This window comes from Labrus bergylta, chromosome 5 (assembly GCF_963930695.1).
Source record: "Labrus bergylta chromosome 5, fLabBer1.1, whole genome shotgun sequence".
Taxonomy (NCBI): Eukaryota; Metazoa; Chordata; class Actinopteri; order Labriformes; family Labridae; genus Labrus; species Labrus bergylta.
In genome coordinates this window covers 3,485,677-3,499,313 of record NC_089199.1, presented here as the reverse complement: position 1 = coordinate 3,499,313, position 13,637 = coordinate 3,485,677, and the positions used below count along the sequence as shown (strand labels likewise).

The following is a 13,637-nucleotide window of genomic DNA, read 5'->3' as shown; positions in this document are numbered from 1 at the left end:
CATCTAAAACTTCCAGAAATCCTCTTGTGTCTGCATGTTGCTGTCATTGTGTTGCCTCTCTATTTGATGCCCTTGCATGCTGTGAGATGTTTTGTCTGAAGCAACAGCACACAGACAAGATTTGTTTTCCTCTCTGCTCGGCTGGAGCTTTTTTTCCTATTTATTCCTCATAGGCCTGTATGCAGATTACTTCAAAAAGTAATCTAATCTGGGAATTTTTGACATACTTAATGTGAAAGGTGTGTGTGAGTGCAAACTGTGCATTTCACCTTCACAGAACTTTTTAATAAGGCAGTCATGTAGTCTATCACACGTGGTCATTGTGAGTGTATGTTGGAGATAAATCAGTTTCAGCTATCAAATTATTTTGTTAGAGGAGTAAAAACGCTCTTGTGAGAGCTCAATGATAGTGAATCAAATTAAAACATAGTGTGCAAGTTGTTAGAGGACAATTGAGTCAACTCTGGGGGATTTGCAAATATCTGCACTGTGCCGCGGGGGTTAGCTTTTGTGTGAAAATAGATCTCCTGATGAAATTGCAGCTCGGAAACACGCGGGTCTCCTCAGCGAGGCATGTCCTGGGTTACTCCGTGTTCGCCCCCGTCTATGCGTTGCGCAATGCGGCAATGCGGCTCTACAGTCACAGCAGGCTGGCTGTTTGCTGGAGTGAAGGGCAAGGACATCGAGGCACAATCGACTTGATCCAGTTGACAGTCGAACTGTTGGGCACCCCTGGCACTGTGCTGCTTCGCGGACGCTATATATAGCCTCGGCTTTGTTTGGCTTTCAACGATGATAGACCTGGATATGTGCCGTTATTATTTTCACTCTGCACCTTAGTGTGGCCTCGAATTAACATCAAAGGCTCATTATTGGAAAAAATAGACGGATATAAACAGTGTTTAGCAAATATACGTCAGCAGCTGTATTTGTCACATGACATTGTTCCAGTTTAGGCTATGTGCTTTCTATTGTTGTGCCGATGACGAGAGAGCATCCCGCAGCTCCGAGTCTGGCGGGCCGATTTGAAGCGTGTCTGCTGCTCTCCCAGACACAACGTGCGCTCTCTCTCTCTCTCTCTCTCTCTCTCCCTCTCTCTCTCGCTCTCTCGCTCTCTCTCTCTCTCTCTCTCTCTCTCCCTCTCTCTCTCGCTCTCTCGCTCTCTCTCTCTCTCTCTCTCTCTCTCTCTCTCCCTTTCTCTCTCTCTCTCTCTCTCTCTCTCTCTCTCTCTGCACTTAGTTGTGTTTTGCTCGCTCGGAGTAGCAATGTGTGAGCCTCCCTCTTCAAACTAACGCGGTTGAGCAGAAGCGGGAACAAAGAGAGCAGCAGATAGAGAGAGACTCGCTGGTTGGGTTCGTAGCTTATTTAATTTTAAAGCGATGATTACTTCAAAACGCGCTTCTTTAAAAGGCTGTTCAGGTCCGTGTTGTTTGGGGCAAGTCGTTCGTTGTCATGCTGCTGTAGATGGATGTGGATATATGCCTGTTGTCTAAATATCGACTTTTACATTTCATGTCTCAGTCAAAGTATGTGCAGGAGCCTACATGTGGTGCACAGTGTGTTTCGAAGGTAGACAAAGGGAAAGGGAGAAAAAGCCACAAGTCCTCGCGTTGGTTGAACTACAAAGCCTACTGGACTCATTCTGCAGACCTGATCACAGTGGCGTGTTGTGTCTTGTGTAACGCGCTGTTCAGTTTCAGCACCACCGGGGGTGGACAGCGCCAATTTACCCATGAACAACAAAATGAAAAGAGGGTAATCAGGATCCTGCAGAGGCCCGGATAATGACAGGCCTTTAAGTGCAGGCATAAATACAATTTAATCAAATATATATGTATGTTTCTATATAATGATGTTTACTACTAAGCTTCATTATATTGACTAGTGACAAAAGTATATCTGAATCATTTTCCAATAAGCATAATCTGCTTTGTTTTGTCACCATGTTGTGGTTTGTAAGTGGTGAGAACCAGTGCATATATTTAAACACATGGATATATTTACCAGGAAATCAAAAGTTTTTATAGCTGGTCAGTTAAGCCACAGGTGCCCAAATAAGTACTCATTAACTTAACTTAACTTAACTTAACTTAACTTAAGCAACCATTAAAACAGGTTTTTTAATGTTCAGTTATAATCCATAATCTTAATTTGTAGCTTTCAATGTAATGTGTGAAAGTAGCAATAGAACCTTTCATCCCCAAACAATAATATAAAATATTTCAATACATGCTAAAGGTATGTTGGAAACATGTTTCTATGTCTTTATACAACAATGGAGAAAACATCTTCATTTTGTGTTTGGCAGCTAAATAGTGTTTTGCTGTGTTCCAAATACTGTGCTCCTCTTCTCACTGGTCGGTGTAGTGGGAGGAGTCAGAGCCTTTGTATCGCTATCCATGCACCTCCTTTCAAGCTCTGTTTGCTTGCTGCTTGTTGCAGACAGCAGTAAGAAAAAATATGAGTGAATGAGAAGCAGAAATTAGAATCTGAATGAGAGAGCAGCAGGTAGGATGACAAAATGTGCACTGCAGCAAAACTGCAGCAGCAGTGAAACAAAGGGTCACATTTACATACAGCCTTGCCATAGTTGCACATTTTCGCATAAACACACACACACACACACACACACACACACACACACACACACACACACACAGGCAAACACATACAATTAACTTGGTTCCAAAGTTCCTATTTATTGAGCTCCTCAAACAAGAGCTTGTCTCTCTAAGCCTCTCTAAGTAGGAAGTACCAAAAACCTAGCCAATGCTTACAGCTCCATGAATCCTGGGTCATTTCTGCAGATACCCAGTTCAGGATGTCCATCCTGGAGCGTCTGGAGCAGATGGAACAGAGGATGGCTGAGATAACCAATCAGAACCCCAGCTCAGAAACCATGGCAACCAAGGGTGGTGGAGCAGAAGGAGGAGGAGCCACAGATCAGAAGTCTCAAGTAAGGCAGAAGGAAGTGATTTAGTTTGGGTGCTTTTTGTTTGAACATTTTTTTAAACATGTTTTAAACAAGACATGGAACAAATTGTTTAGTGTATAAAAATTAAAAGTATCATTCAATGAGATTACATTTGAATGACGCAGGTTTAATGGATAACATTGCTTGAGTTCATCAAACCTTTCAGCATTTTATGAACCCAGACTGAAATACTCACAACAGTAGCCAAATACATACAACATAATACAATCAGGAAAACAACTACCACAACTTCAGATTAAGAGATGTGTTGAATCCCATCTTTTGTATTGTCTGACATAGTTTTCATATAATTGTACAGCCAAAAACACATTATGATAAACTATCCTCTGCTAGTGTTTAATAGCCATTTGTTGATCTTCAATTCCTTCATTTAAAAACAAGGAGAATTTTTGCAATCAATTTTGACAATAATAATTTAAACATGGGAGGTCAATTTCTTTTAATTCCGTCTCCGATCTTCCAGATTGCCCCTGATCAGGGTTCGTTCGAGGGTCGCGTGGTGGTCGTGTGTGAGAAGATGATGTCTCAGCCGTGCTGGGCCACTTCTAATCAGCTCGTCCACAGTAAAAACTCCAGAGGAATGACCTTACTGCATCTGGCTGCGGCTCAGGGCTATGCAGGACTCATTCAGACACTTATTCGCTGGCGGTGAGTAACAAACCATCATTACACAAACTCATGAATGCACAGACCGCGTCAGTTAATTCCACTTTTATGTGTCTGCAGCACAAAGCATGCTGACAGTATTGACCTGGAGCTGGAGGTGGATCCTCTCAACGTGGACCACTTCTCGTGCACTCCACTGGTGAGTGATCTTCTGCATGGTCTTGTGAGTGTATCTGTCTTTTTCCATGCCTGTGTGTGATTTTTTTTCTCCTTTGGTCTTCTCAGATGTGGGCATGTGCTCTAGGGCATACAGAGGCAGCATTGGTGCTTTATCAGTGGGACCCGAGAGCTTTGGCTATTCCTGATTCACTGGGACGCCTGCCGCTCAACATCGCCCGATCTCGGGGCCACACTCGATTGGCCGAGCTCTTGGAGCAGCTGCAACAGAGTCCTCAAGCTCAGGGTCAGCCTGGTGACACTTGGATGGACAGGTGGAGAGGAGAGCCACAGACAAGCGGAATAGGCAACAACCATACCCAAAACGCTAACCCAGGTGTGAAAGCCTGACATGTTCTCTTTCGTCTTCTATAAAAGACATGTTTTTGAACGAAACCTCTCAACTGCTTGCCTGCCAATTTTTCCTGTTGCAGAAATGGTCATGCAGATAATCCCTATTTAAACTAAATTATATTATTTTGGATGTTTATTCACACTAGCAGGCATGATATGATGTATTTATAATAAAACTTTAGAAGTACGTTGTAGGTGGTTTTGTTATCTTTGCACAAAGCGAGGCTAGCTGTTCACCTGTTTTGCAAGTCCGTATACTAATGCTGAGCCACTTCAAGCTGTCAACTTCATCTAAATGTTTACCTGATAGACATGAGACATTGCATCATTCTTCTCCTCTAACTTTAAGCAAGTTTTTGTGTCAAACTTTTACTTAAAATGAAGTTTGAACATTTGAACAGGTCATCATAGTTACTCACAATAATTGGCACACCTCAGTCTAGGCAGTCTGAAATTGAAAAAGTAAAATTATGAAAAATCTCTACTTTATATAAATGTAAATTTGGAATATTACATGTTTGTGTTTGGGCTAAACTGCCCTATACTATGTAAGCACACCAAAGGTGGTAGAACAAATGTTGTAATTTTCCGTTGATTTTCCAGAGCTGAGGAGAGCCAAGCCAGAAAGCCAGCCGGAAAACCAGAGCTGGAGCCAAGCAGGACACAGAGCTCAACAGGGAGAAGAGGGAGCCCCGCCCCCAGCCAAGAGACTCAAACCAAACACAGACACCCAGCAACAGCTTGATAACTCAACCCCTGGCACCCAATCCCTCAACACCCTCCTCAACTCGCCCCCGAGTCATAACCCTCAAGGTCCTCTCCTCCCAAACACCACACAAACTCAAACCTCCAACCGCAGCTGTCAAAACACACCTCCTGCCAGTTCCAGCCATAACCGGTCGCAGCTCCCCAGTGCTCCGTTCTCCCACCTGCAGGCCAGGATAGGGGGGTCTGGAAGGGGCACCAGGTGGAGGCAGACTCTGGGGCAGCGAAGCCTGGCCAGGAGGATTCTAGGAAAAGAACGACTGGCTATTCACCTGCGCCGAAGAGTGTTGTCTGACAGGGGAGAGGAGACAGAGCTGCTGACCTTTCAGGATAATGCAGAGGACCTGCAGGTAAGGGGAGTGAATGTGTGTCTGAGAGATGTTGGGAGAGGTTGTTTTCTTAAAACCATTTGAGGTGTGTCATCAGCATAATAATTCACCTATATGCAGATTATAGATCATTTTTCATTCTAAGGAAAGCAGGTGATAAGAATCTGAGATAACACCTGCTCTGCATGTTTTGCAGATGGACATTACGATGCTAGCTGATCATATCCTGGAAGCCTCAAATGGTCGGCTAAAGCAGGAGGATATGGAGACTGAAACTGACTCCGGAAGGATGAGGATCAGCAGTGATGTCAGATTACTGTCTGGTTTTCTTGCTGAGGTGGAGAGGTGAGGGCTAGGAGCTTCATGAATGTACTAGATTCACTTTACCTTAGCTATCAAACAGTGCTTATCATTTTAATTATGAAACTTTTGTTCCTATCTTTTGCTTTGTCAGGTTTCTAAAGTCCAAGTCCCACTCTCCAAGCCCCAAAACAAACTCTCACTCAGGGTCTGAGGATCCGCAAAGTCCTCAGGCTAGACAAGCCCTCCCCTCACCCTTTGACTGGAGCTCCTTCCTCTGTGCAGCTATGGAAGAGGAGAGGTTGAAAAGTGACTCCTCCTGTCTAACCATGACTGAGACCGAACAGGGGGAGCTGTATGAGACCATCAGGCATGCTCTGCACTTTCTAAGAAAACACAAGGTAAACCTAAAGTTCACCGCTTGCACACGTGGAATTAGTTCAAATGACCTCCTCTATATTAGAAATACATGAAATACAATCACTGGAAAACGCTGAAGATGACTATTAGCCATTAATCATATTTTGATGTCTCTGCACTCAGGGTCCCATTCAGGAACAACGCAAAGAGATTGCAGCAGTGATTCAGCGCTGCTATAAGAGATACAAGCAGGTAAGCGTTAGTGACATGCAGCTAGTAGCTGCTATCATGTCAGGATAACCTACATTTAAGTCCGGAGTTACAATTTAATAATCCACAAACAACAGAATGAATGTATGTGATCTCTGAAAGAGCGCTTTTAAGTAACATCAAAAAAACATCATTTAGGTTATTTTGGATTTCTGCTTTATTGTTTATAAGAAGATCATATTAGTAAGATGAACTCATAATGAACATATCTTAAATAAAACACAAGGCTCAACATTGTTATTCTCCACATGCCATTTTATTAAAGAAATTGAATTATAAAAATGGCTGATGTCCAGGATTCAGTTTAATACTTGAGTGAACACATTTTAGTGCTTGTCATAAGGCATCATGGACATGTACGAGTGTGTGAAGCATGTAGATCAGTGTACAAGCTCTTGACCTGTGATCAATCTGTAGTTCAAGGTTTTTGCAGAGGGAAACATGACAGATTCTGAGCACTTCAGAACATAACAGTTATTGCAACAATGGATATATAATTGCTCACATATATCCAGTGGAAGTCCTTCCTTTGTCAGTTAATCTTTGAGTTTATCCAACAAGTGTATCTTATTGTTCTTCGGTTAGTTATTTATCTGTCCAGCCTGTATTTAGGAGTACATTTGGATACATAAATGATTCCACATTGAAAATGTACATTTGTGGCATTCAAAGAGTTTACAACATGCAGTAATATTTACCACATCTGTCTCTTTTCTCAGTATGCACTTTATAAAAGGATGACCCTGGCAGCCATCCTGATCCAGAGCCGTTTCCGGAGTTTCCATGAGCAGAGGAAGTTCCAACAAAGTCGTAGAGCAGCGGTCCTCATCCAGCAATATTACCGCTCCTATAGACACTCCCTCGGGTACTCATAGATGCACACACACACACACACACACACACACACACACACACACACACACACACACACACACACACACACACACACACACACACACACACACACACACACACACACACACACTGATTTCTCAAAATTTTGGTTAAAAAAATTCTCACTCCTGTGTCTTTGCTTGCAGCAGCCTCCTAACGAAAAAACAGAACCAGGCTGCTCGAAAGATCCTTAGGTTCCTTCTCCGATGCCGCCACAGGTGAGGCATACAATTTATTCAGTCAACATCAAACACCACTGCACACACACACACACACACACATTCAAGGACACAACAATACACATTACACACACACACACTTACAGCCCACTGCCACATGTGCACTCTCTACACTGGTGCTAATAGTTGGTGTTGTTTTACTGTTCCTGTGAAGCCCCTTGATGGACCATAGGCCTCTGAAACGGGTGAGTCTTCTCCCCCTCCCTCTCTCCGGCTGATGCCTGTTTTTGCATGTCAGCGGAGGGAGGGGGGGAAGGAGATCCTGGCTTTTTCATCCTCCCCTCTCTATCCCTCCCTCTCTCCTCTTCCCTCCTTTACTCCCTGTCTCGCTCCCTTTCTCTACCTGAGGTACTGCTGAATGACGTCGGTCCTCGTGCATGATTGACAGATAGATAGAGAAAGGATTCCTGCATATGTTCTTCATGGGGGCATGTTCAGACTTGACATTACTAGAGGACTTTTAAATGTCTTGCTTGGGCTGCCAGTCTCTTTTGTTTTGCCTTGTTGGGTGGGGAGGATAACAAGATGGAGAGAGTGTATGCACTGGGGTGGGATCCGCAGGGTATTTGTTAAACAACTTTTACTGTTGCTCCAAGAATTTGCTTTTGTATATAAAATGGAGAAAAATTAAAAAAAACATGCAGTTACATCCACAGGCCACACAAATCTGTCTCTCTGAGTGTTTATCTTATATTTGTTTGTGCTTTTTCACCAGGGTCAGAGAGCAGAGAAAGGCCAGGGGTCCTGAGAGCCCATCGCCAGGCTCCATACATAGCCCTCTCAGCCTGTGAGCAATCTAAACCCTCCTCTCCTTCATCCTCTCCCTTCTTTCACCTTCCAGAAATCTCCCCTTTTTTCTTTTTTTCCCATTCCCCAGCCCCTTCCCCTAACCTTGCTCTTCCCTCCCCTCCCTTATTTTTTCTCACCCTCTTTCCCCTCTTCTCTCAAGAGGGACAAAAAACTCTTCCCAGACAGACTGAGGACAGGATAGGTGTCCATCATGGCAGCTCAGACAGACAGACTGCTGGGTGGAGCCCAGGGACCTGGCTCCGCCCACAGCACTGATCCTCCTCCACAGTTTCACTGGGAGGCCATCACATTAACCTCATGGCATTCTTTGCACTCTTCATGGGTATGTTTCTTTGCAAGAGAAAGTGGACAAGTCAGACAGAAGAGGAGGCAGAGGAAGCGCCTGACGCCGACATCCTGCCGTTTGTGGCAGCAACCGGATGTGCTGGAAGGCTCAGACGAGGAACAGCTGGCTCAACGTGAAGGCTACTTTGACATGCAGAAAATATACAAAACCTTTTTTTTGAGTTTTGTATCTAGACAGCGATCCATGAAAGAATAAGAAAACATAAACCAAAAAACTCACTTCTATGTTGCATTTGCATGCAAGATTTTTTCGCAAATTCCTCCCCTCCATTATCCCACAGAGCTATAGCGGCGACTCATTCAGCTAATTCAGTATATCACAGTACCACCAACCACTCTGACTCACAGGCTTACAAAACCTATTAATCAGTCACCCGACCAAAAGGGGAGGAACTGCACTTGAATGTAAGAGGGGCATTGTTAGATAAAGGGTGGGGGTCTGAATAACGATGTCTTAATTTGTTACATGGACTTTGTATGGAGTCGTTCGCAGAGGCGGCACTTTGCTCGCCTGCCGTGGTGTGTTCAATGTGTTTGTTCAATTCAATGCATGTGTTTGAGCCACGAGCTCCTGCATGCTTGCCAAACTGCTTTAGTGTTGTTTCTTTTGTATTTCTATGTGTAGTTGTGTCTCACTTACGTCCTCATCAACTTATCCTTGCCCTGTGTAATGTGAACTGTGTAAGGACAAATGTCTTATTTCGGGTGCTTTTTTTAAAACTTTATTTATTTAAGGGTCTGATTATTTATTTAATTGGCTCAAGACTGGGTTAAGCTTGAGACTGGTTTTCCCCCCTTGTGTGGTAAAATATGACATGTTCCAATGGTTAAATGTCTCTGTTAGTTTGTTCTTTGCGTGAACCTCTAAATCCTGACTGTGGATTTGAGGAGAGAGTCACATACCATTGCCTTGACTTCTTCTTGACTCTGAGAGGTCTCTATGCTTGCTCTGTACAGGACATGGGTCCTATACCTGCCCCTATACAGGGCATTGGTCCCCATATTAGCCCATATGGGCAATAAAATCCATATTTTGGACTATTGCATATTCCTGTATATAAACTGACGAGGTAAGGGGATACGAGGACCCTGAAACTTTTTCATAAGAGGACTGTATTTAAGATTATAAATTATTTTACTCCCATAATGAGAACTTAAGACAGAGACCTGGGTACACAGGATGGCTGTATTGCTTGTAAATAATGTAGATATTACAGAGTAATGTGCATGAGATTTAAGACAAAGAAACAGCAAAAAGAACATGTTAGTGGCTATGGACTGTGAGAGGATTTTAACTGCTTCACTTTAAGAGTATCCAGTATAAGTGTTACTGAAAAGAACATTTTGTTCAAGCATGCAACTGAAAAATCTAACGTTAGAAATATAAGTGGGAAAACAAAGTTAGCTGAAACAATGACCTTTCAGACAAAAACATTTACACATTCTGTGCTTTTGTTTCTTGGCTAGCAAAAATTAAACCCTTTTGCCAGTAGTGCCAATTATTATGAATGCTATTTTGCCTAATAATATGTTATGTTGGGTAAACCAACACCCAAAAGATATCAGTAAGATCCACAGAGGCAACACACAGACCATAAACAGTAGACGAGACCTAGAACTAGTTCAAATGTAGACCTACTACAAGTTAAAGGCAGACTTACAGTATGTGTAGACAGTGATACAAGACGTTGATGCAAGTGTGTAAATGATACTAATGGTGATGAGGATGATGAAGGTTATTTTACTATGAATGCAATGAATGATGATCCAAAAAAAAGGGAAGAGGGCGCTACATTCTTGAAAATGTGGTTGTGCTTCAGCAACATCCTAGCTTTTATCAGGACCATTTCTCACACCTACAGCGGATCCAGCCTGGCCTCCAGTCAAAGCTCTCCATCTTCAAACAGAATGTCTCCTCCACACTTTCTACATATCAGTTGATCCTTCTTTCCTTCTCATTGTCACTGCCATTACTGTACGACGTGTACTTCTGGAAAGCTCTGTTTAGAAAGTGCCTGCTCAATAACAGAAAGCTAATATCAGGAAATATCTATTGTATGTCCTCCAAAAAAAAGGGGTTGCCAGTTTACCTGTTTATTTTCCTAAATTGTGTGTCAAAAAAAAAATGAACTTGACAGTGTGAAACTTGATCTGAGTCTAAGCTGGAAGCTCTAATTTGTCATTGGTATGAATGAATCCTCATGGCCTGGTTGATGCTATGTGTTGCTTTATGAGACAAACCAGTAATTATTACAGTATCACTTTTTGCCCTACTTGTGTGTCAGTCCTGCAGTATTAGAACAAAAGGACCATCTCAGTGTATGAAAAGCACTGTCAAGTCTAGTCTATTACGTAACCTAGTGTCCCCTCTTGGAAGAAGACTTGCTTTTTTTTCTGTCCTTTTTTTTCTGTTTTTTCCTCAGAAATAGTTTTGCAGCATTTAAACAAAAAGTGTAACAGTTTTCCAGAGGATGAAATAGCTGTCATACACACCGTCTTTCTTTGTTGCTCCGTCACTCACTCTCTTTGACTGATATGCACATAAAAAAACATACATACACACGTCAAACAGGAATGTACACATTCAGACAAAATGTGCCACACTCTTTCTCTCTGTGCTTATGTCTTTGGGGAAAATGAAATCTCTCCCTTAGATTTTACTCAGGGTTGAAGAACAGGGAGACAGGATGTGGAGTGTGAGGATCGCTGATAAAGAGTTGTACAACTATTTGTGTTGATCGTGTACATTTGTGTGTGTATATGTATGTGTATGTATTTGTGTATGTTAGGGATTCTGCGGTATCTACAAATTACTTTTCAAGTCATGTTCTTGAGTGACGCACTTCTAAAAAAAAAAAAAAAATCCAGTCTCATGTTGTGAAGCGGCAAAGCGTCATCTTTTTGCTTCATGCAAGCTGCGTTTGCATCACTTTTTCTAAAAGAATGTCCAAAACCCGTATTTTATAGGATTTTTTTTATGTAAACTAAATTCAAAGCAAGTAAGGAGTGATATTTCTATTTATACACTTGCTCTTGTCTTAAACGCACAAGACTCTTGATACAAACGACTCTTGAACACTGCAAAAATAAGCAACGGCCACGTATCACCTCGATTTTCGTAATTAAAAAGAAAAACAAGTTCTAAGAGACAGTTCATTTGAAGATTTACAATTGGAAGATATCTCTAATTTGTGTTTGACATGTTTTCTGACTTTTCATCATACTGAGAGACAGCCATGGTCAGGACAGCGCTGTCAGGAGCATTCATGCTACAATTTCACTTGAACCTCCTCTTAAACTGCCCCTCCTCTCACATCAGCACAACTACAGCCACACAAAGGACACTCCTTTATATCTAGTATGCACACACTGACAAATATAAACACACTCCGGCGTTCAAACACTTGGGCTTATCAACTAACCAAAACACACATTTTAACCTACACACGCAGACTGCAAAAATCTATCGGTATGTTCATGTTTTTGGAGAGGATGGTGACTGTAAAAAATAAAACAGTATGTAGAGTAGAAAAAGAAAAAATTCAAAAAAAGTAAGAAACATTTCAATAGTAGACAGCTGGTAGACATGCGCAGAGATGGCCTCTGTTCTCAGAAGTCCGCCTAAATGAATGGTATAACCTTTCAGGCCTTGTTTTGAGTGGGCGTGGCCAAACACACATTGCATGCTAGAATGATAGACCCTTATAGATTATCTATGGCTAGACCTCTCCTTGCCTTCCTCCTCTCTCGCCCCGTCTCCGTCTCCTCTCTCTCTCTCTCTCTCTCTCTCTCTCTCTCTCTCACATCCCCTGCTGTATTTCCCCCCTTTGCCTGCCGTTGTGTTCTCCATGCCTATCTCAGTCCTTCATTCCTCTTTTTTTGTAGCCTAGTTTTTACTTTGTTTGTTTTACAAACGTGCATGCACAAGCATCACTAAATTGTTGATGTTTTTAAAAGAATATTTTGTTGCTGAGGCCATGCAAAGTGTTTTGAATATTGCCCTTATATGTGGAAAATGTCTTCTGAATGCTTTACATAATTTCTGCTGTAAAATGAAATCAGAATAAAAAGAAAATTTGCACTTTAACTTACTTTTTTGCCAGATATTTGTTTCTCCTGTAGTCATAATCCGTCTCCAATTATTGTCTGAAGTGTGCAATTTCTACATTTGTATTTCCTGCAAATACTTAATACAATATATTTCATGAAGTATTCTCTTGTTTGGTTTACAATGGCTTACAGCTTTTATTACTTCATGTTTAACAAGATGAAAAAGCATAAAGGTTTACGTTCAAACATCAAAGTGGACCTGTAAGAAGAGATTTACATTGAGATAGAAAATACAGTAGAGAGGCTGATCAACAGAGGGCCAAAGCTTCACCCTTTACTAAAAACAAAGATAGGGTCATTCATAAACAACAATGTATGCATTTCTACCATTTATTTATGTTGGTTATTCTGAAGTTATGACATGTTTCACAGGAAGTAGACTTTGAGTAATTACCATGATATAAATCAAATGTTCAAAATATGATAAAGCTAGTATTAAAAGTTAATTTAAAAAACATGCAAACAGAAATACAAAATAATTGTTTTGCCTTTAACTTTCACTTTAACATGTTAAATAAATAAAACCACTCTTTTTTATTTCCATATTGAATGTGCTATACAACATTGGAAGCAGGGTTTAACTCAGTCTTATATTTCTGATTTGGCAAGAAGCTTTTTCCCTAAGTTTGGTTTTATTATTTTAGTCTTGAATGCTTTTATCAGGCTGATATAAGAGTTGGTTCTTTGAACATGTAGAATTTGAGGATTTCTATGTAAATCATGGATGAAGATACCTCCAGTCTGAGCTCTTGTTTTGAAATATAATCGTAATGAATGAAGTGAGTAATGTACAGATTTTATTGGGTGTATGAACAATGTCTGATTGATTTCAAAGAAAGAATATGTAACTTTTTCATCCAGTAGATGTCAGCTCTCAAGGGAACAAGCGCAATCATTTTCTTTGATGAATTCAACGTACAAAAACAATACAAGGTTTCAAATTCAGAAAACAAGTATACAGTGTAAATTCAGTTTTGACTGGATGGTCTTTGGGGCTGTTGGGCGTTTCAGTCATTACATTTGTTTTAGATTTGTACATTTATT

The 13,637-nt window shown here is 41.4% G+C and overlaps 1 protein-coding gene across 11 annotated transcripts in view; it reads left to right on the top strand.

Moving 5' to 3' along the window:
• LOC109984204 (calmodulin-binding transcription activator 1) overlaps positions 1-12,570 on the top strand; it is a 52,256-nt gene extending 39,686 nt beyond the window's left edge. For 3 of the 11 annotated variants that reach the window (XM_065954565.1, XM_065954564.1, XM_065954562.1), the window contains exons 11-22: positions 2,808-2,956; positions 3,459-3,643; positions 3,722-3,800; positions 3,887-4,154; positions 4,775-5,286; positions 5,462-5,610; positions 5,720-5,966; positions 6,109-6,177; positions 6,915-7,060; positions 7,236-7,307; positions 8,044-8,115; positions 8,278-12,570. In XM_065954565.1, coding sequence (XP_065810637.1) covers positions 2,808-2,956; positions 3,459-3,643; positions 3,722-3,800; positions 3,887-4,154; positions 4,775-5,286; positions 5,462-5,610; positions 5,720-5,966; positions 6,109-6,177; positions 6,915-7,060; positions 7,236-7,307; positions 8,044-8,115; positions 8,278-8,308 — 1,979 coding nt within the window. In that variant the 3' untranslated portion in view covers positions 8,309-12,570. Of the gene's footprint in view, positions 1-2,807; positions 2,957-3,458; positions 3,644-3,721; positions 3,801-3,886; positions 4,155-4,774; positions 5,287-5,461; positions 5,611-5,719; positions 5,967-6,108; positions 6,178-6,914; positions 7,061-7,235; positions 7,308-7,482; positions 7,514-8,043 lie in introns of all 11 variants that reach the window. The other 8 variants (XM_065954572.1, XM_065954566.1, XM_065954573.1 and 5 more) reach the window with 5 other exon arrangements.
• The last annotated feature ends 1,067 nt before the right edge of the window (positions 12,571-13,637 follow it).